This window comes from Larus michahellis, chromosome 6, assembly GCF_964199755.1.
Source record: "Larus michahellis chromosome 6, bLarMic1.1, whole genome shotgun sequence".
Taxonomy (NCBI): domain Eukaryota; kingdom Metazoa; phylum Chordata; class Aves; order Charadriiformes; family Laridae; genus Larus; species Larus michahellis.
This window is the reverse complement of record NC_133901.1, coordinates 66,364,019-66,387,795: the sequence shown is the minus strand read 5'-3', so window position 1 is coordinate 66,387,795 and position 23,777 is coordinate 66,364,019. Positions and strand designations below refer to the sequence as shown.

Genomic DNA, 23,777 nt, shown 5'->3' with positions numbered 1-23,777 from the left:
TGGACTGGGGACACATGAGTGAGGGGTGGTGGATGAAGTATTATCTGACTTGGCTGCTGATTTTATCGCTCGTTATGTTTTTCGGGGGTGGGATATGGAGCCTAGCAAGCCTTATTGCGTGTGGGCTTCTCTTTTTTTTTTTTTGAAGAAACAAAGTTAATACCTGTGACTCCGCTTAGAGGTGCGCGTGTACACGCAGACGTAGCCTCCAGGTGTGCCATCAACATTACGTGTCCTCAAAACATCAATTATTTCCACTTTCTCATTTAAATCCAAGAGAGTTGGCAGGGAGGGCGGATGGGGTGGAAAATAAAGGGGTTCCCAAAGTGGCCTCCAGCAGGACGGGCAGGAGAGCTCCCTCCGGGGCAGCACAACTCCACGGCCGCCCCCGAGCCCCTAACAGTAAATAATAATAACAATAGATGTCTATAGGTGTTCCCTCCTGCCCACAGCTCCCGCAGGGAACTCTGTCCCCTCTAGAAATAAACGCAGCGATGAACTAATCAGGGAGACAGACACCTCAGGCGGGAGGGGACCCCGAGGGCCCCGCTCCCCCGGGGGGACCCGGCCTCTCCCTGCCCTGCCCGCGGGCTGGGGGGGGTCCCTCAGCGGTGACAGCCCCGGGTGAGCGGCCACGGCGGGGAAGGGAAGGAGGGGACAGGAAAGGCGGCGGCCCCGGCGGCGGGGAGGGGGCGAACCCTGCCCTCTGCCCTCTGACCGCCGCGGAGGCCGCCGCCGCCGCTGGCAGCATGGGGAAGGCGGAAGCGGCGGAGCCGGCCCGTCAGGCCGGGCGGCGGCGGCGGCGGCGGCGAGGGGGGAGCGCGGCGAGAGGCTGAGGCAGGCGGGAGAGCAGCGCGGCGGCGGCCCGGCCCCACTCCCCCGACAGCGGCGGGGCAGCGAGACACCCCCCGCTCCTCCGCCGCCCCGAGGCACCGAGCCGTAAGGGGCAGGGGGAGGCCGGCGGCGGCCTGCGGAGCCCGCGCCGGGCCGGGCCGCGCTGAGGGGCCGCGCCGGACCGGGCGGTGGGGCCCTGCCCGGGGGATGCCCGGGGGGCCGGCGGCAGCGGCGGGTGGGGGGAGGCTGGGGGCAGGAGGGGAGTAGTGCTGCTGGGGGGGGAACGACACCCGGCAGCCCCCAGGCATGGAGCCGCAGGTGGGGCTGCGTGGGGAGGGGGGGACCTGAGGGCTGGTGGGTGCCACCCGCGGCGAGGAGCTGGAGGCAGGAGCGGGCCGAGCCCCCTGACAGGTGTCTTCGCCGTTAAGGGCCCTTCCGCCGTGGCCCGGGGACTTACAGACTTCCGAGTTCGTTATCGCTGCTGCGATCTTCAAAGACGATGTTGGGGGAGCAAGCCCAGAAGTGGTTCCCAACTCACGTCCAAGTTACGGTCCTTCAAGCCAAAGGGCTGAAGCCAAAAGGTAAAAATGGCAGCAATGACGCCTACACCATCATCCAGCTGGGCAAGGAGAAGTACTCCACCTCGGTGGCCGAGAAGACCCTGGATCCCGTCTGGAAAGAAGAGGCCTCCTTCGAGCTCCCTGGATTACTCATGCAGGAGAATCCAGAAAAATACATCCTCTACCTGATTGTCATGCACAGGTCACTGGTGGGGCTGGACAAGTTTTTGGGACAGGTGGCGATAAGTCTGAACGATATATTTGAGGACAAGCAAAGAAGGAAAACAGAGTAAGTGGTGGTTGTTGGTTTTTTTTTTCATTATAATTTGTATTCCTGGTACAGTTGCACTTGGTGGGGGGGGGGAATAGCAGCCTTATTATCAGCGTACTTGGAAATGGAATTAGTATGTCTCTTTCTTCTGTGGTGTGTTAAGAGCCCCTAATGTATACAGTTATGTCATTGTGGCCTGACCTCTTCCAGAGAGAAGTTTACTGTAATCACAGTGTTCACCCTGCGCAGGCAAGGACTGTCATTAACATTTTTTGACAAATTCTTATGTGCAACATGAACTCATTACAGTCTGTTTTTCTAAAGATTTTTCTTCGTTCTGCTCAGGGCCATGTCCCCATTCAACTCCTACCCCGATTTCAACCACGTACGAGACTCAGACGCCCTCGAAGCTGGGTGTCGTTCTCTTTAAAAATGTTTTCCTTCACTTGCTGCAACCACGCGACTTTAAATATTTTGTATTTATGTTTTAGTGGTCAATGAACTGTGACTTAGTGAAGGTTTACCAGAGCAGCACAGTGTTTTTCTGATCCTGATTAGCCTTAGGCCGCGATCCTGCAGGCTGCTCTGTACAAGCAGGCCTCAACGGACAAGACCAAAGAGAAATTTCTGCTGTTGTGGTAGCCTCCATCATTACCTACGTAAGCATCTGTCAAATAAAGTTGCCATTTGCCAGCAAATTTTGTCACTGGAATGCAAAAAAAAAAAGCAAAAAAAGCATCATAGCCGTTTATTAAGTTTATTAGGCTGAACTGTAAACGTATCTAACGCTCTGGGTATTTCAACTAAATTAGTAAAATTGTCTATAATTTCTAGTTAGGACATGGTTGCACAAAGATGCCTGGTACCAGTGTATTTTATCCTCCAAAGTGGGAATAAACCATAGGTGAAAGCGTAGTGCGGGCATGCCTGTGACTACGTGATTTGTGTTTCTGTTAGCTATGCTTGTCCCACAGAAGTAGTCCAAGAACAGCATGGAGACCTCCAAGCTAAGGGCTGACAAATCTTTCAGCAGCACTTAAAAAGTTCCTACCCCCGTGCCTTGCCTCCTTCACTGTCTCTTCAGTAGGGTAGAAAGGCCCAAAGTGCCCAAATCTCAGCTGTTAAAATTGAAGGCTGATATTTCTTCTGTTAGTGATGGTGGGTCTATGGTAAGATGCTGGACTTTCTATCAAAGTGACTCAGGTGTTGGCATCGTTTGTCTGTCGCTGATGGTGCTGGGGAGGCGTGAACCTCCAGCAGAGTCGGAGCGGGCAGTTGGAGGTGGAAATCAGTACAGCAACACCAGCCAGGTCTTGTTGATGAGACAACTGTTTCCGCAGAAACCATCTCAAAACCTGGTCCTGCTTATGTGCAGTGCCTGAGGTTGAAGGAGCACCAAAAACAAGTCAAAGCTGGCTTTGCTCTGCTGGTTGGGTTTTTTTTGTAAACTATAAATTTTTAGGAAAACATCATGTTCACTAACCATATAATAGGAAAGAACATGTCAGTGCAGAATCTCTTGTGGGTTCGTGGTCTGAAGTGTTATATTTTTTAATTGCTTATCTTTTTAAGGACAAACCAGTTATCTTGATGCAATACATGGTAATGCCTGTAGCCTCAGGGTCTTAATTTCTATTTACACTTGTTTCAAGAAGTTTCAGTGCTTTTTAGACAAGCATCTTAAATATTCTTTAATCATCAGTTATAATTATCTTGCAAGTCATAGGCAACTGCTTTAGTTTAAACACCTAGCTGCTCTACAGAGAAAAAGATGAATGAATCAAGTATAAATGCTACTAATTGCAAAAACTTTCAAAGTCTAGGTAGAAATATGTATTCAGAAACTGGAGGAAAATATGTAAATCACGTAACAAAACCTCTTTTCCCTTTGGGGAACCATATGCTTTTGCACCAATTTTAGCAAAAGTAGTATTGGAGTCTTATGAAATTATTGCAAAAATTTGTAAGTGGGGTAATTAACATAGTCCTTGTGATAGTTAAATAAACGTTCAGATCTCTTTGGCATTTTTATGTGATGTTGTGTTTAGCAGGGCTTCATAGGTGTTTTTTAATTTTTTTTTAATTTCTTTTCTCTGAAGTGCGAGAGAGGAACTTGTACTATGTAAATGTGCCGCGGTGCTTCCCTAGACCACCACAGAAATTAGCAGGGCTCCCCGAGAAAGCCGTGCTCCGCCTGCAAGCTGTACTGTGGGAGATGGGAGGCCTGCGGGGAAATTTTTACAAACAGCGAAAGTCCTGTTTTCAGAAGTTACTTGAGCATTTAAGATTGCAAATCTTACTAAAAGTTGATGGGTGTTAGGCTTCTAGAGCTGAACAGCCGTACTTGTAAAAGTCTTATATACGTGTAAAAGTGCGGATAGTGGGATTTTTGGCAGCACGTACTCAATGCTGATTTAAACTCTTATGAGGTAGGAGCCACTGAAAGTCCAGTTTTCCTGTCTGTGTCTCTAGGTGCTTAGAAGCCTAGAAAACGTCCTTTTTGAAACTCACTTTGGAAAAAAAATCAGTGTCTTAAGTGTTTAGAGGTGTTTAGATAACTTTTTGAGAAGTTACGAGGGTTTTCTGCGTGCGTGCCCTCATGGAATGCATGTGTGTTGTTGCTGACTCCTTTAAGCGTTAGTTGGAGATGTGGATGCAATATTTGTACGTGTACGTGGGAGGAGGGCAAACTTTCAAGAATATATTTGCAAATGTGATCTCAAACAAAACACTCTTTCTTTCTTATTCTCCTTTTATTAAATCCTTTTTGATACAAAATATTGCTAGTCCTGTGTTGGCAGTAAACTAAGGGTAATATATTTGGACCCAAAGACCTTCTAGCCATGACTGTGGTGTGGGAACTGAGATACCCAGTGCCTTTCAAGACCAAGTCCAATGTCTTTATTACCAAAGCATTCTGATGGTTGAAAGCTATATTCATTGTTTCAGAAACACTAATCTGTTTTATTAAGCAATGTTTTTACTTTCAAATATGTTCAACAGGCTTGTGGTGTTATTAAATCCAGAGTTATTTTCTCATGTTGATGTAACCTTAACGTTTCTTGCTTTGTTTGGGGATGAATGAGATCCAGTTATTTGATGAAGTGTCTATTGGTAATATTTCTACTTTTTAATATATTTAATAGCTTCCTCTTTCCAACACAGCTGTACATATGGTGCTGTAAGAGACAGACTCAAGAGTCACCAGGGTATTGCAAAAAAGATATTTAATATTCTGCACAATGCTGAACCCTGTCAGCAATTCCCTAGTGCTTTTTTAGTAAGGAGGTATGAGAAGTGAAGGCTACCAGCTGATTTTGAATTCCTAGGAAGACCGTGGGGTTTGTGACATTGAGCTTTTTGTATATTTTTTTTTTTTATGTAATATTTTATAATTTGGAAGAAATAAATTTAAAAATTCGGTGCAGCTTCAGAAACATTATGTTAGGGGAAAATAATCCTTTTTTTCTGTATAGCTTTTTTTGTTACTTGTCACACCTTAAGAAAAATACTCTCTGCAGTAAAGTTTTCAGGCAGAGGCCTCGTGATAGGATTTGTGCATCTTGTGTTCTAATAAGCTTGATTTCTCACAATATTCAGTGAAACAAAGCAGTATATGTACTGTAATTTGATAGTGGAATTTTGTACGCACCATCACGCAATGCCCTTTCTCTTTCTTTCTGAAACCGATGGTTTTTCCAATTGTGAAAAGTGAAAATTCCTGGAACGGTTAGATCCAGATGTGGCTCAGATGGTCGCGTACTAGGTTTCTTCCTGAGCCCTCAGCCAAAGCGTCTGCAGGATCCTGGTTTGTTTTCTTTCTGTATTGGTGCAAAAAGTGCCCATCGATCACACTGTGCTAACTTTGTAAATTTGTGTCTCTGGCATCTCTGCCGTAGTTGGAAATGGACAGGCTCTTTTTACTTCTGCTTTTTTCTCCAGAGTCGAAAACTGGGCTCCAGAAGCGAAGAGGTTTTACCGAGTTTTTTTAACAGTTCGGAAAACTTGGGAGACTGCTTTATTGGAAGTATACTTAGCATAACTCTTCAGATCTTAGATTTCTGACGTGGTTTTATTTTTTTGCAGTAAAATCCTGGGGGTTTGTTTAATTCATCCTGAAAATACCTGACAGTTTTTTTGGTCTGCTGTTGCAGAATAAATATACCTCTTCCGTTCTTGCAATTTAAATGTAAATGGTAATCAATTAATATGTTGTTTTAAAGGATATATACGTTTTTGTAAAATTCCAATTCAGCTATAGTTCAGAGCTGCCTTAATACTGCTGATGATCTGACAATGTGTAACATCAAAACAAGTTTTTGAATTATCATGGAATAAAAAAATATTCATTTACTGTCATGTCCGAATTTACTGAAATAGTTTTCAGTAGCTTTTTTTAATGACTGTGCTTAGTTTTTTTTCTCCTGTGTGCTAAATGAACACAGCAGTAGAAGAACAAATTTCCACTAGCTTTCACCATAACGTTACTTATTTCATAGGCATTTGTTTCGTCCTTGACGTTCTCTAATTCGACACTATTTATTGTCCATTCCTTTATTAGCTTTCCTGGAGAGCTAATTTTATTATACATTCATCTGATTTAAGATGCAACACTTGTCTGGAATGTTATAAATTTGAGGGGGGTAGGCAATGGTAGAGTTTTTATTTCTTGCAAAAATTTTGTTGGAGGAGACATTTTTATGTGTGACTTAATTCACCTTCTCTCTGGTTTCTATAATACCTCAACACCCCACCCCCAAATTGTTTCAGCATTATAAAAAATGCTTATTTGAGCATAATACAGTGAAAGAATCTTGGCCTTATCTAAGATGTTTCTCCTCTGCTTACATCGATCATACAAAAGAGTCAAAACGAGCTTCTCAGCAAACAAACATACAGAAAGAATTAACGATTGACCGTGATCGATACCGCTGTGTTGTAAGCACTTATTCCTTAGTGCTGCTGAGCTTCCTGAAAGATAGGAAAATTGTGTGACTTCCTCCAAATTAACGTGAATTTCTTTTTGGCAGCCTCCCTCTTGGGCATGGACAGGTTCCCTCTTCGACTGCCTCTGCCCTCTCCTCTCTCTCATCTGCAGCAGCATAAGCAAGAGGCAGGCGCTTGAGGAGATGGCTTCAAATATAACTTGAATTATGAACAAGCAAACAGCTAGTGAATAGATAGTATGTCATGGGCTTGCTAATGTTGTGTCATGTCTGTTAATGAATAGTGCCTTTTTAAAAATAATTCTACAAAACATAACACTTTGTAAATATTATTTACGGACTTTGAGTATTAAATTTGGTTTTAACCAGAAAAATGAATTTTAGATTATTTTAGGTGGTAAGACTAAATAGGACTGGAAATGGCAGGCTGTAACATGAATTATCAAAATGTTGTGGTGAAAGTAAGAGAAAACACTTGTTCCACTCTAGTCAAAAGCGGGAAGAGAAATTTGTCGAAGGCACAGAAATAACGAGCAGCCCGGAGGATCCGTGTGGATTTGTGCTGTTGCTTTTCTGGTACCACTCAGTAAATGTAATAAAAATTAAGGAAAGTTAGTAGTGAGGAACAGAGGAGAAAGGTGGTGATGGGGGACAACAAAAAGTTGTGCTCAGCTGTAGCTTTATGGGATTATAGCAATATTTTCAAATTATGTAGTAATATTCCCAGCATTTACATTTTGACAACAAATGCAAGCACATCCTCGGAATAGGTCATAATTCTGAGTCAGAGTCTGAGTGCCATCTGGATTGAAATACTTCTCCATTTTCTGTGCGTACACACGTGTTTATACACACACTCAACTGAAATAACTCGCCTTAATTCTCATACTTTCAGTTATTTTGTTTCTAAAATAAAAGTTTTCACACGTAGTCTTTAGCCAAGATGGTAAGTAAACTAAAACCACTTTAATTACTTTGATTCCAGTTGATGTTAGCTAACCCCGTAGTAGGGGTGTTGTGATATGTGTCAGTTCCCATATGTTTTGTGGTGTTACGATGTCACTCTGTAATATTTATTTTTAAACTCCGCTATGTATATCTCATTTCAGTTGGCTTCCAGAAAGTAATAGTATTCATCTTTGTGAATGTCATCACTTATTTTAATAAATAATCTGTTTTCTTCTTCATTTCCCCTCATACCCGAAGTAGTCTGTGCTCAGCCCCTTGCCTTAATTTTCCTACTTACTGACTCTTGGGGCAGTCTTTCGGTATGGCGTTCTGCATTTTTCAAAGTTCATTTGTTGCTAATTAAAATGTTAAAAATTTCTGGACATTGGGTGTTGATTTTTATCCATTAGCTGTGGATATTTATGTTAGTGGGATTTTGTGAAGCCAGGTTTCTTCGGTGTGTCTAGTTTGGACATAGTAATCTAAATGAAGAAGTACTTTCCTGTGACAGCTGATGGACGTGTTCTGTCATTGGGATTTTGATGGTGTTTTATAGGGGTAGTTTTAGAAGTACCAGCTGGTGTAGAAAATTCTCTTCATCACTGTGTAGCAGACTAAAGTTGCTTAACAGATCAGGGTGCTAATTTTACCTGTAAAATCAAGGTTAGAAGCTTTGTGGATGCTGTGATTGCTTTTTTGGAGGCTTTTTGCAGAGTGGCTTCAGTAATTTTTGAACTGAAATCAAGATTTTGCAAAAATCTTCGGGTGCAATCTAATGATTTCACCAAAGCAAAATTAGATCAGCTCCATAGATATTTACTGGTAGAGTTAGGGCTGAGTGGCGTATTTGAGAAGCAGCAAAATGAGTGGGAAAATTCCTCTTGCATTTTCCATCTTCAGCGCAGGCAAAAAGATGGGAGTCAGAAGGTCGTTTGTCATGCAGATTGAATGTGCTGGCTGGAAGGCTTCTAATTCCCATTGAAATTGGTAGACAACTATGCCAGTGGTTTTGGAGGCTGTTAAAGTTTTAAGTATATAATTAAAATGTAATTAAAATTACATAATGGTTTTTCTTACCTGTACTGTTATTATTTTTCTTATCTATGCTGTCAGCCTCTCCTGCTGACTGTAACATGGTGAGCGGAATAGGTTGAGTGATGCTTCTTCGAAGAAGAGAGAGAGGGCTGAGACTTGGCACTGTCAAATTCTGTGGCAGATTTGGAGGATAAGACACCACGACATCATCTTCCTGCCATTAAGAGAAGAGAAACAAGATATTGGTTTCAAAATATTTGTTGAATGCAGGATGAAGGATGCAATGAGAATAGTGTAGATAAGCAAAAGAGAGTTGAAAAACCAACTTCATGGGAAGATGAAATCAGAAGAAGGGGAGGAAAAGAACAGGTGAAGAAATTGTGTTGAAAATACATTTGTAGATCACTCGATATTTAGATGGAATAGGCAGGCCAGAATTTTTTAACTTGCTCATTAATAGTAACTCAGTTTTCTCCTTCAGCCTTGCTGTCTACCTTTTCTAAGGTAAAAGGGTCAGTGCTGCTGATACTATGGAATTCACTCTAATAGTATGCAGAAGATAGTTACTGTTTTTCGTAGAAATAAGGGAGTTTTCTTTTTCCAGCCCTAATTGTAGGTATGGCCAAAAAATGAGTGATTTTGTCATGGTTAGAAAATAGCCATGTATCTTCAGAGAGGGCTTAAATTTCTCAGGGCTGACTTGGGCAGCAGGATTTTTCAGCCTTGAATGTTGATCTTGTCTTTACATGTTAAAAAAAAATTGTCAGCATACAGAGTGGTAATTTATGTAATACTTAGAAAATAAAAATGATCAGGAACCTGTGCAGGACAGGCGAAGCCCATTAGCACACTCAAAAACAGATGAGAAAAAGAAGCAAGGGTTGTTCTGATGGAAACCATAGGGGAAAAGTCAAAATTAGAGGGTGTATGGAGGACGTTGTCCTACAGAACATTTGAAGGTGAGAGCAAGAAGTATGAATGTGGTTCAGAAGGCAATGGGGCTTCCTTTGAAGTTGGGAAAATTTGCCAGACTTTGTACGAGGTCTGTTTAAATAAAGACTGTCTGTGAGACTGGATGTAATATTTGGTTATTAAATAAAAGGGCATCTGCTCTCATAAAAGCCACCCTGTTTTGTTCGTGTATGTTATTGGCTATTTTCCTACTTTGTACAGGCTTTCTGTAGCATAAGCTCATGGCAGCCTGACAAATGGAGCATTTATTGTGGCTAAAAGTACTGTAAACAAAACCAAAATAGCAAGTTTTATTGGCTTTTATAATACATTACAATTTTTTAAATTGGCAGTGGTATAGTGGAATTTAGTATTTTAGGACCCAAATGCTGTTATCTGAAAACAGTGGACTTCATTTTCCAATTCTTTTTTCTATTATATACAGCGCTGTTTTTTCTGTTTGTTGCTCACGCCCATGTGTTGTAGAAACAGTTTCTAATAAGAAACATTTACAGACTCAGTTACTCATTCACGTGTAGCTCCACGCACACGCATTGCCTGCATTTGTTCTCATCTGTTTAGAAAAGTAATTATTTGCCTTTGAATTTGAAGAAAATCATGATTTGAGTCTGCTTCTCATATTGTCTTGTTATGAGCTGAAGCATATGGAACCTTCATTATAACTAAAACAAGATAAACTCTCCAAGGTAACAAAGAAACCTCCTTGAAATGCCTATGAAAATTAAATATCTGTGTTTTATACAAAGATTTGATCCGGCAATCATTATTCAAATAAAAATTCCATTGAAGTCCAGAGGAATTTTGCTGGAGTAAAGAGTTTATGATTAAATTCTGTTGGAATAAGTAGTAGTGTTGAACCTGGTCCAAGCAGGTCCAGTCCCTTACACTGGGGGGGGGGTTGTGTTATCTTCCTAGGGTAAGGAGAGTTTCTTTGTTTTCCCAGCCGAACTTAGTGTCAAGTTCTTCAATGTCTACTTTGATAATAAATGTACAAGCTGCAAAGGCAATGTATTAGTTGTGTGCTGGAATTCTCTCCTTCAGACCTGGTGAAATGTCAGAATAGCTTGTGGAGATATGCTGTTAGCAGGTGAGTACCGGTAGTGACGCGGAGTGGTTGTCGATTCGTGATAAGAAAGTCAATAATTGAGTTAAATTAAGTTTTAAAAGAAAAGGCTTTCTTTCACACAGCCAAAGCTTAAGAATTTGTGTTTTGATACTGTTCTAAAAAAAGTTAGCAAGTGTCATACGTCAGTTTAAAGTTTTGCTAATTCCTAAGTAGAAACATATGAAAATTCAGCAATCTTATCAGAGATTCAATATTAATGTTTGAGACCTATGAGGGGAGGGAAAGAGGGAGAAGGGGAATATGTTTTCTTACAGCGTAGGTTGAGCCATTATGCTTGAATGTCAAAAAGTGAGGTCCTCTCTGCCTATTAAGCCTCTTAAAACACTCATAAGCCTTATTTATATTTATACTTTTGTTTATGTTTACTGTCTGCCTAAGGAATCACGGTGAGGACTTTCTCAGTTTCAGGCTGGTTTTTTCTTTAGTTCTTTTTCTGCACAGGCAAGATCTGTCTGATGGAGATTTATAAGCAAGGGCTTGTCCGTTATGGCTGTGTATTGTTTTTATTTTTTTAAGAGAATATATCAACATATTTTCTGTAAAAGAAGAGTTTTGAAGAAAGTAGGCTATCTTGTCTCCCAGTTTTTGCAATAATATATATCACAAAAAAGATTTACTCTGCGTTCTGTTGTGTGCGTTTTCCGTAACGACTGTGTAGATGAATTAAAGAGGTTCTGGAATCAGTTACCAAGAAGTGAAACATTATTAACTAAAAGGAAAAATGATCCATCTTCGTCAGACACATAACATACTTCAGGTTTTCTCTTTCATTTAAAATACATAAATGAAGTTACCTCACAACAGAAGAAAAATTTTCTTCTAAGGGTTTAATTGTCCTTCCACCAGTTTGAACTTCTGGATCTACTGGTCTGGATTCATGTTGTCTAGTGCCGGGACAGAGAAGGTCTGGTATTTCTTAATTATTCTGGTTTAGTAGGGGATATAAAATCTTTAGGACATCACAAAGCAACAGAAGTAGTTCCAATACTCTTTATCCTTTTGTTATTTCTTTGGCGGGTCACTTTTCTAGAAGTCTTTTCTCAACTCAAAAAATAGTATCTCTGCCTGAAAATTTGATTTCAGCTGTTGCCTTTAAAAGTATTTATGAAATCGGAAAGGAAATTGAGGGTTATTTTTCTCCTTTCCTGACCTTGTTTTCCATATTTGGCAGTATTGAATAATGTATATAGAACTGCATGATCAATTTTGCATCTGTGCTGATAGGCATTTTCATTTCTTAGTCTCCAGTTCAAAAGTTACTTCGTTGTGATAATGCACTGTTGTGTTAGCATGTGTGCGTGCATTTCTCCTGACAATGGCTTTAGAGCGCTTCTGTGGAGCTGGCGGATCCGAAATACACCCTTGTGCCCTTTTTCAAATAGGAAAAGGCTATTGATGATGGGTGTGGAGAAGGGATTGTCTGTCAGTCAATCATTTATGTGAAGGAAGATTGAGCCATAATTCTGCAGATGCTTCCATGGGACAGTGGATGACAATAGGGAATGAATAAGACACTTGTATAATGATAGAGCCTTTATTGGACCTGGCAAAGAAGGACACTTGGCTTTTTGAAACAGATGATCACACCTTTGATCTCTGTTCAAGGAGCGGGGGTTTATGTTATGGTTCCAAAGCCTGTGGAAATATTTCTGAAGTTGAGTAGTTCCTGTGCAGCCTGCTCTAGGTGACCCTGCTTTGGCAGGGGGATTGGACTAGATGATCTCCAGAGGTCCCTTCCAACCCCTATCGTTCCGTGATTCTGTGATCCTGCTGGTGACCTGCAAAGGGGCGGCTGTTAGACAGACCTACGCGCTCACCGTTCTGCCAGCAGTGCTCAGGGAGTTACCGTCAAAGTTCATAGTGGTTGCAGTTGCAGAACTAAACGATTGTTGACTATTCAGGGGTCTCAGATATTTATTTCTTTGCTAGTGCAGTTGATATAAATCTTAACCAGTGGTTAGAAGGAAGGGACAGAGGGGAAAAAAGTTTGCTAGCATATAAACGTGAGCAAAATCAAAGGAGAAAAGGTTACTAGATGAAGTATTTGCCACGTAGTATACATTCAGGTAATATACATCACTGCTAAATAAAGGCTACTTGAAAAATACCAAGTGTCCTTTTAAATAGCAAAATAAAATGTATTTGTATTTATAATTAACATTTAGATACAAATACTCCTTTGTAAGCAGATGTGAGCCCATTAGCTTTGATGAATTTTAGTGCGCTCCACAGTTGGTTTCGGTTCTCAAAACAGGTGAATGCTGCAAAGAGCTTTGTGCTTCCTTAGTCATTAAGTTTTCTCTTCAAAAGCAAATATAGACAAAAAAGTTTTTCAGTACAGGAATGTTTTAATTTTTATTATGGAATTTGGTTTTCATATTTTAAGTTATACTAGCCAGATACATTAACCAACTAACCAGAGTTTAATGACTAGTCTCCAGAAGACACAACTGAACTTGCTCTTTTTCTCCTTTAAGGTGGTTTCACCTGGAGTCCAGACAAGGGAAGAGAAATAAAGACAGAGGAGAAATAAAGGTCAATATTCAGTTTATGAGGAATAACATGACAGCAAGTATGTTTGATTTGTCAATGAAGGACAAAACTAAGTCCCCTTTTGCTAAACTAAAAGACAAAATGAAGGGTCGAAAAAACGATGGGACGTTTTCGGACACATCCTCTGCAATCATCCCAAGTACTCACATACCCAGTGCAAACGTAGAGGTATGTAGTGGCGAAGTACAAATGAAATCAAAACCAAAAAAACCTTTCCTTTTGGGACCTCAGCGGCTATCCTCAGCTCATTCGATGTCGGATTTAACGGGATCGCATGTCTCAGAAAAAATGAAATCCAGCACGGTTGGCTACTCTCATCTTTTCAGGCGTCAGCTAGAATCGTTTGGTTCGGTTGATGAAGGTGGTAAGTAAAACTCGTCACCATTATAATTACAGTTCACTGCTATTAGAGCATTCAAAAGTCTGTTTCTTTCGTTTATGAAGCAATTACAAGTCCAAAAAGTTAGGAATTATTGCTAGCCTATTTTTTTTTTCACTTCCATTAGTTGGTGGTAACACATAACTGCTGTTTCTGAGCATAAGAAATAAATTATATTGGTCATAATTTGTGGTAATTTAGCGTTTTTCTTCTTATGTCCTCATTTGAGAGTATATTATAGGGAAGCATTGCATTCTAGAGGGAACTCTAGGCAAAATAGCGTCTTGTGAAAAATAAAAGTCGGTTTAAAAAGTTGAAAACCATCACCAAAGTTATAAACCTGATTTATAGGAAGAACTGAAAATACTTTGCATTGTTCAAAGTCATTGTGCAGCAATGGGCTACTGTTGCTTTCTGGAATGGTACACTAGTCACAGCTGTCTTCTTTGTAGAACTTAGTTTTCACACAGGAAACAAAAGTTTGCTGTAGTGTCTATCCATAAACATTTCTGAATCACAAAGTCAAGGCCACAGCTGTGCATTTTTTTTTTTAAATAGTTACTCATCAGTGTTTTGAACTGAGACTCAATTGCGAAGCTTCTAGACCTAAGCTAAACTGGGTTCTCTGCATGTCATAAACTATGATATATAGTATCTCGTTGATAATATACTAATGACAGATTGTTTGCAGGGAGTCTAAAATCTCCACACAGAAGGACATTAAGTGTTGATACTTCTAAAATGAACCAGCTTGACAGCACAGCTGATGAAACTGCACTTGAGGCACAAAATGACCCATTTACCAACGTGGGTGCTTCGTTACCCCAAAAATTTGCTACACTGCCAAGACAGAAGAATCCATTCGAAGAGAGCCCAGCAACGTGGGATCAAAACATAAGTCTGTTTTCTAAACCTGTCGAAATCAGAAAAGAAATTAAAAAAGAGAAAAAAGAGAAAGTTAGTCTTTTTGAAAGAGTGACTGGAAAAAAAGATAGCAAGAGGTCAGATAAACTTAGCAATGGGGGATCAGACAGTTCTACTGACTTGAAATCACCCAGCGCGTTTGGTGAAACTCATCAGGAGAGTTTTGATTATGATTCGACTAATCCGTTTATGACAAACTACAAGCCTACAAGCATGTTGCCATCTTCAAGGTAGGTTTTTGCTGTATTTCGATCTGATATCTTGAACATGTTATATAAATGAAAATGTGAAGTGTTGAGGAACACAATCCTTGTGCTGTATATACGTTTATATCATTGGTTATCTGTTTTTAAGTAAAAGTTATGAACTTTTTATATAGTTTGATCTTTTCTTACTTCATTTTGAAATTACATTTATATTACTAATATGTGCTGTGAATGTTCTTGGCTACTTGTGTTCGTGGAAGACTTTGTTCTCGCTTCAGAATGGGTTCTTCCTGAAAGTTCTGCTTTAATCGAACACTCATTGCTAATTATTATACTGCCCTAAGTCAAGGTTTTAGAGGGAAAGGTTTCAAGTCTAAGCAACAGATGAAACGGAATAAATAAAATAATGAAGAAAATGTGAGTAATGAAAACAAATTCTGTACACGTCACCATTTGCGAAAAAAAAAATGGATTTAGATTCTATATGTTAAAGCACAAGAATTGAAGACCGTTCTGTTTCTAAATGGGAGCACCCACGTGGGCACTTATCAGGCTTGAATTCATTTGGCTCACTCGAGCTTTGCTGAGTATCTGTGTATTCAAGTCGTTGCATGAGGCAGCATTTTATGTGTTAAGCAGAGTGAATTAAGTTACCGGTGCTGATAAGAAACTTTGATTTAAATAACCCATTTTAATCTTTGTTTCTCTGTCAACAGTTTACTAGTTTTTCTTAAAAGAATAAAAAACAAAAAAACTCGAGTGTATCCCACAGTTAATTTTGTTTCTGGCTTTTGTTTGCAAATGACAAAGATATATTGTGTCTCTCTTTATGTATATAAAAATATATAAATACACCCCCCACACACCTGTACTGTTCCCAGTAGGTAAGTGTTTAATCAACTAATTATTTAACTTTTATTCATTTGCATTCTTATTTTTTTTCTTTGTATTAATGCCAGAAATTAACAATCCTTTTTTTTTTCCTCAAGGTAATGATTCATTTCTATTTAATTACTTAAATTTGATAGAAATTGAATTTAAAAATAAAATGCTCCAAACTGGAATTTTAACGTTGTAAAATACATCACTGTTTTAAATGGAATATATGGGTCTAACAAATTTGCCTTTTCCCTGTCTATTAGTTCCTTAATTAATGACACAGTAGTATTGTCCTTGGAAAAAAAAAAAAAAAAGTAATTAGTTTCTTGTTATCTTGTTCTTTAAGATTTTAGAGCAGATTGATCTTATTGTATCCCGGCTCAGTTTTATTCATAGGTTAGCATGCATGCACTCCTGATTTAAACTTAGAATAATTTTCTCAACAAAACTAATCATGGATGTGAATTAGATAAACGAACTGAAATGGAACTGCTATAGAAAAGATTTGGTTGCTACAAGTTCATACAGACTTCAATGAATTATCTTCTTAGCGTCTTCTATGAGTCAAGGCAGTTCCAAGTGTCTTAAATAACATGTTTACAGACAGAGTCTTAGCATATTATTTATTTAATAAAGTATTTCTCTAGATTAGAGTAAGGTTAGGATGTAGCTTGGTTTGTCGGAAGTTAAACTTCCATTTAAATAAGCTGCTTTAAAGAGAAGTTATTTAAATAACAATTAAAATTACATAGCATTTAATTTTTTTAAAATGAAAAAATGTATTCAGGCAGACGCTAGATATAAGTAGTGAAATCTTTTGAAGTTCTTGAATGCAGAAGATCTTGATAAATATAAATCTTTAACAGTAATCATGATGGACTTTTTTTTTTTCTTTATTTTGTAATTAAAAAGCTCATCACAGTGCCCATTCAGAAGGACTCTAGTCATTTATTCCCCCTCTTTGTATGAGTCTCTTTTACTAGTTCTTGACTTTTATGTAAACATAAACTTTTGATAATACAAATAGATACTCTGTTATTTTGAAAAAAACCAAAACAAAAATAGTAAACATTTTTGACCTTTTTTTATAAGACAGCTGTTATGGAATAATATCTAGCGTGCAATAATTTAAGTTAGAAGCTCTTGATTTTTATATGCTGCAGTATCATTGTCTGTGAGAATCTTTTAGAATAAGTACACTTTCAAATGTATCTTGTACAATGATTTTCTTTTGAAGTAGAAACTAATACAAAATGTGCATATTTAATAAGTTTACAGTGTAAGTTTACCTTTTATCTGTGGAGGATATGTTGAATAGAATCCATTTTAAATTTTTCGAACCAGTAATACTGTGAAGAAAGAATTGTATAAATCTATGGGCGCAAAATAAATGAGGTTGAGTAACAAATTCAGTATGCAGAAAGCATACGCAGGGAATTTAGACTTTGAGTTGCTTTTTATTTGCTCAAGATGCTATTAAGCCCTTTTGGATGGATACCAGTTCTGCAGGTAAACGGGGAAGTATCTTTTTATTAAGGTGTGTCCAAAATCAGTGTTCTGGTGTAGACGAGGAGTTTGCTTTGCAGGTGGATCTCCCAGTTAACCCCGCTTAGCTAAGCCTTTGTTTGAGTGATGGAACAGTCCTGGGGCATGTGAACAGGATTCCTGCCTGATGAAACTCGACTGGAAGATGCATTCCAGGAGCACGCTGTAGCCACAAAAGGGCATTCAGTCCCTGGGACCAGTCTGAAAATAGTGGAAGAAAAAAAACCCACCTCCCCCCAAAAAAATAATTACCAAACCCAAGCGTGAAGGTCGGGTGCTTAGCACCCACGAACCGATGTCTGTAAAGTTAGTGGGCGTCTTTTCAGTGACTTTGGTGAGCTTTGGGTCAGGCTTGAGTCCATCCTAATTAATTGTGTTTGGTGCTGTTGACTAAGCAGTAACGATGTGCAGGGCAGCAGCTCACAACAGCCCCACTAACGGATGGCTGGGGGAGTTGCGGGACAGAGTTGCTGAATAGTCCTTCACCCAACCAGTCGTTAAGTGCTAACTGGCTGTATAATTACTCTTATTTACTAATTAAAAGAATGAAGTTAAATACATCTTCCACATGTTTCTCAGCTGCTGATACAGAAAATGTAGAAATGGTTCAGCAACAGTTAAAGTAAACAGTAAAGTATCCCAGGATTATTTGAAAATTATTATTTATTTTTATTACTATTACTTATTATTGCTGTTTCAAGAAGGTTTAAGAAGCGTTTTGGAAAAGCAAAACAAAAGCTGCCTGGTTTGTGTATAACACCAGTTGTCAGGAAATCACAAAATATGGACCCGTAATTTCTATTAATCTCTGCTCTGGCAAAGCCTTGTTTTGTGGCTTTGGCTGAATCACTTAAGTCTCCCTGCTCCTGATCTGTAAAATGGGGATGATATTTTGTTACCTCTTCCAAATGCTGAATGGATAAATTAGTATTTTTTAAGGGTTTTATAGAAACAGTAATACAGTATTACATAAGTGTTAAGATTGGGGTTTTTTATTGTCTGGTGTAGGTGTAATATGGATATTTATGAGCTGATTTCTTGACAATTTAAAAATGCTGCAGTCTCGTAGTGAAACAAGAAACGCTGTTTTTGCAAATATTACAAAATCTGTTGGTTCCAGAGGATTTATATCATACAGCCAATGAAAAATTTTAAGCACACAGTGCGTCTAGTATTTTTAGCCTGCGTTTATCAATACTACTTTTGTCTTCGTACTTATTATTCCGCTGCTTTGAAACTTTTACCTAATACTATCTTAAATTGCACTCATTCTTACAATTACTGCTATTGTCACAGCTCTCATGAGGTTAATTTGCAGTCAGGAGCCACGTGGATTTTGTATTGAACACAGTTAAAGAACTCGAGGATACTCCTGGAAAACAAAGATTGTTTTGTGCCACGACCAAACCTTGAGCATCATTTCTCTGAAATTGTTTGTGTTTAGGAAAATGCACTACAGTGGGCTAATAAACTGATGTGAAAATTTCTCAATTTACACCACTTGACAAGTGCTAAAAGAAAAGCATCTTTAATTTTAATGTGTTATTAGGACCTTTTTAGAGAGATTGTACAAGTTATTAACAAGGTCCTCTGAGACAGGAGACGGGTAATTAACAAGACCTACAGAAAGAGAGTTTAGGTAATTAACAAGATCTTAGGCACTGGACACAGGGAAACAAACAGTCCAATATTTAAAGCTGACAGGTTGTTACTAGTCTGATCAAATTCCAGATCTGGGAAACTGAATTGATAGGTGTTTGGGAGCTTTCTAAGAAACATCATATGTAAAATAGATATATACATACACACAATATATATGTGTATCTGTATAGACATATATGTATACATATATAGAGAGATGCATTAAAAAAACCCTTTAAAGTAGCACTTCCATGACCTAAGTGTTGTTAAATTTAGAGAAAAGAAGATAAAGCTTGTGCCTGCATACTGGTTACACTTTATGTCAACTTCTTGCAATAAATATGTTACAGTCTAAGCAATGTGGAAGATGGAATAGTGGAGGAGAGAGAAACCTGTATCTTACTGGGATTCACTGTAACAATTATGAATAATGAATTATGGCTATGAATTTATAACATTAGTAATTGGTCAATTGGACCATAAAATACAGAAATACTATTTTCTGTGTTCTTTTACTGCTTCGGCCTTTTTTAAAAATTGCAACTCAAAAAAAACCCAACCGACAGAACCCGTAAACTCATCTATTTTGCATCTTTCTGCTTTGTGTGTCGTTTCTGAATGTGGTTATTTTCTTCAGCCTCTCTCCCCCCTAGTATCATCACACTGTTCCAAAGGGATCAGTATGTGCAGTTTTATTTGTTCCAATGGATGCAGTGTTTGAAATAAGCAGTGTGTCTGCATTTTTGATATGTCTGTTACTAGCTTTGGAAAAAAATCAAACAAGTGCCATGAAAACATGAGGTTCTTTGATAACTGTGATGCGTTTAGATCGTATTAAATTGTTAAGTCTAGAGAATCGATGATGTCTGTTACATTTTAGCAAATATTAAAATTTTGCATGTGTGATGGTCAACTAGTTAGAGAAGCTTTTTCAAAATCCTGGTGTTACTCTGAATTTCTAGGTCAGTTGAGCTGTATTAGTAGAGCAGGTGCCTGATTCTAGTCAGCTGCCGTTGTAAAGTCAAACCTGTTAGCTTAAACCACAGTGAAGATAAGTTATTAGTGCAATAACTTCAACATCATCAGAGATAAATGACTGTTAAATGGTTTCAGTTTCGGCCTGTTACATGTGATGTGCCAGAGACGTAGTCACTGGGCACAGTTCCATTGGAATGAACCCCAGAAGTTGCCTGGTCAGAGCAAAGGGTTGTGATGGCTGTGGATTTCTTTACCAAGTAGGTCATCCTGTTCCAGTGTACAACTCGCTGTTTTTAATTTTGGTATGCCTTGTTCAGAAATGTTGATTTCTAACAAGTTTATTAGTGTGCTTGCTTGAGTAATAGAGATGGAGTTTGTTCTGACATTTTAAAGTATGGTTCTCTGTTAGTCAGAAATTGACATCAGGTGAACTATGCTATTTTCAGAATTTTGTGCCCTCTGTCAATGTTAGCATGTCTTATTTTAAGAACAGTGTACCTCTGCATTGCTTTTCTTGAAATGAAAGGATTTTTTTCAGTTCTCTACTGAAATTTGACTAGCTTTATTTCCAATCAAATGTGATTATCTATAGTCTGGGTAAAACATTATAGTCTATGACAGTGCATTAATTATACTGTAGACTGTTAATTCAGTGTGGTAAAGCTGTCGGTTGAACGTTCTTTCAACAAAACAAATACATGACAGGTATGTGAGAGGTAGGGGGAAACTACAAAACAAGGAGAAGTCATGTGAGGATTCTTAGTCTCTCCTGCCAGGACTGTTATCGTCCAATTTAGAGAGATCACTGAAGGTGATGAGAGAATAATGAAATCTTTCGCAAAGCTACTACAAAGCAATGGTCACAGTATTTGGGATATTACTAGGATGGTTTGGAGCAATGAATTCCTAGAGAGATATTGTAGAAATACCTAGTGTTAATCTTGACTTTTGCAGACTCTTCACCAGCAATCACTCACTCCTAATTAGTTGTCTCTTTTAGGAAGGCTGTTTTGAAAGTTCATCCTGCTGGCTGAATGACAACATTTTTTTCAAGCTTTCCTTGTCTGTTGGTGCACATTAGGGCATGTGAAAACTTTTTTGAGTGGATGCACGAGACATATTATCTGTCCCAAGGGGGAATGCACTGCCTAGTCTATTTGCTTTAAAAAAAAAAAGAATTAAATAGTTATATCCAGTTCCTTTATTAATAAATGGAGAAGCTACATAAAATTGATGAACTTTAATTTTTTTCCTGTTTCTTTGTAAGAACTAAGAATTAATGCTGGTTTTTTAAGCATTCAAAAATGCTTAAATTTTCTTAATTAAATGCTTAAAAATTCTGGAAGTTTCGATACAAAATTTTGCTTTAGGGTTGGTTAATCTTCTGGTTGACTTATAGTTCTCTAATAGTAGGGTCTTCTAGTGGAGGTGGTGTCACAATTTTTATACTAAAAGTTCTTCAGTGGTCTCTTGAGAATAAAACTTCATTAGTTTTTTAGCCATAGCACAACTGCCTAGTAAAAGGAGGAATATTTAAATGCTTAGAACTATTAACTTCTTATGTAAAACTGTTGTTTGTTTCCAGAAACTTAGTTTAAAATTCAGTCGTGTACACTGTGTGAGATCACTTTTGATTTTAGAATGTCTTGTAAGTCCTGAATAATAAACCAATTTGCACGAGTAGTGTGTCCAGCAGCACACAAGTACAAGTGCCATTGTTTTAAGATACTTACATTTTTGGAAGGAGAAGGCTAGCATGCTGGCAGAGCTCATGAATGCAGCCCTGTATGCCTCCGCTTCTCTTGATCTGTCTCCTTCAGTATCAGACACCTCAGAATTGGTCACCAGCTTATTGTGGATCCAAATTCATGTCTGTTTTCAAAATGAAGGTGTTTATAGATAAAGCCAAATTTTTGTTAAATTTTTTGAGCTCTTTTAACTGAAAGCCAGCTGGATTTAACTCCAAAGAGTGGTGGTCAATGGAGTTAAATCCAGCTGGCGGCCGGTCACAAGTGGTGTTCCTCAGGGCTCAATGTTGGGACCGTTTCTGTTTAACATCTTTATTGATGACCTTGATAAGGACATAGAGTGTATCATCAGTAAGTTTGCAGATGACACCAAGTTAAGCGGGAGTGCTGATCTGCATGAGGATAGGGAGGCTCTACAGAGAGACTTGGATAGATTGGATCGATGGGCCAACGCTAATGGAATGAGCTTCAACAAGGCCAAGTGCCAGGTCCTGCACTTGGGCCACAACAACCCCATACATCTCTACAGGCTTGGGGAAGTGTGGCTGGAGAGCTGCCTGGCAGAAAAGGACCTGGGGCTTCTAATTGACAAGCGGCTGAACATGAGCCAGCAGTGTGCCCAGGTGGCTAAGAAGAAAGCCGATGGCACCCTGGCTTGTATTAGAAATAGTGTGACCAGCAGAAGTAGGGAAGTGATTGTCCCCCTCTACTCAGCGCAGGTGAGGCCACACCTTGAGTATTGTGTCCAGTTTGGGGCACCTCAATACGAGAGAGATATTGAGGTGCTGGAGCGAGTGCAGAGGAGGGCAACGAAGCTGGTGAAGGGCCTGGAGAATAAATCTTATGAGGAGCGATTGAAGGAGCTGGGACTGTTGAGGCTGAGGGGAGACCTCATCGCTCTCTACAACTACTTGAAAGGCCATTGTAGAGAGGTTGGTGCTGGTCTCTTCTCACAGGTAATTAGCCATAGAACAAGAGGGAATGGCTTCAAGCTGCAACAGGGTAGGTTTAGACCAGACATTAGGAAAAAATTCTTCACAGAAAGAGTGGTCAGACACTGGAATAGGCTGCCCAGGGAGGTGGTGGAGTCGCCATCCCTGGATGTGTTTAAGAGTCGTTTAGATGTGGTGTCAAGGGATATGGTGTAAGGGAGAACTCTGTAGAGTGGGGTTGATGGTGGTTGGACTTGATGATCCCAAGGGTCTTTTCCAATCTAAATGATTTTATGTTTCTGTTAAAGTTTCTGTGCTTCTATATTGTTGCGTTGTCATGTTTCTACTGCACTAAATTTCAGGTGTTTGTGAGCTACAAGAGAAAAGGCTACTTCCTTGAAGTACGTGTTGTTCAGGACCATTATCCAGCACCGCGTTTTGAATCTATAACTTCTTTGCCTCATGAAGCCTTCTGCCTTCTTTGAAAGGCTCTACAGAGTCCTGCAGTATACTCATGAGCAGACCATTTCCAAAATACTCTATATAGTGAATATTAGCTTGAGAACAAATGATTTGCAAAAGCACTGTGTCTTAACATTCAAAGTTCAGGGGCTTTGGTCCAGTTTCTTAACTCTTGGCATGAGACTTCATAGTAATATTAAGAAATGGAGTGATAGCAACAAAACCTGATACTCTTTTTGTGTCCTCCTGTGGTTACACAAACTCCAGAAGGCCTTGGAGCATGGCTTGACAGCAGGACAATTTATATAGTGAAGGGTCTTAAGTGATGTTCCCCAGAATCTGATTGGGAAATAAATGGTAATGTGCTTACTCCATACTTGCTTAGCTGCCAGACATGACAGTCATTCCTTCTCAGAGCATAAAGTGATGTCTGCACTGCCAGGCACAGCAGGCTAATAATATTCTATGAAAACTAAGTTTCTGAATTTCATTAACTGTATCTGATTATATTCATTTCTTTTGTGTTTCTAGTACATTGGTAATAACTTAAATTGCATCCTAATATTTCAAGGTTTTGATACGTGTTGTGAGAATGCAAAGAAAAATGCACAAGCAATGTAATAAGAATCAGCCCAAAGACCGAGAAGTAGGAATAGGAATAATATTTCAACTCTAATGGAAAATGAACATGGTAGAGTTTTGCTAATTACCTCTACACAGTCGTTCCATATTAAAGGAAAAATCTTGAAACCTCACACTGAGCTTATTGGTATAATGGATATTTTACAGGATGCCAAGGTAGCATAGAAGATTTCAATAGTTTGAGTAGTAGTGATTA

At 39.2% G+C, this 23,777-nt stretch overlaps 1 protein-coding gene across 3 annotated transcripts in view; it reads left to right on the top strand.

The window, feature by feature from the left end:
* The first annotated feature begins 498 nt into the window (after nucleotides 1-498).
* The window catches only part of RAB11FIP2 (RAB11 family interacting protein 2), a 36,106-nt gene continuing 12,827 nt past the window's right edge, over nucleotides 499-23,777 (top strand). For 2 of the 3 annotated variants that reach the window (XR_012587560.1, XM_074591457.1), the window contains exons 1-3: nucleotides 618-1,683; nucleotides 13,170-13,609; nucleotides 14,316-14,778. Coding sequence is in view for 2 of the 3 variants with exons in the window: in XM_074591457.1 (XP_074447558.1) it covers nucleotides 1,334-1,683; nucleotides 13,170-13,609; nucleotides 14,316-14,778 (1,253 nt within the window). In the remaining variant the exon portion in view is untranslated. Of the gene's footprint in view, nucleotides 1,684-13,169; nucleotides 13,610-14,315; nucleotides 14,779-23,777 lie in introns of all 3 variants that reach the window. The other variant, XM_074591458.1, reaches the window with a different exon arrangement.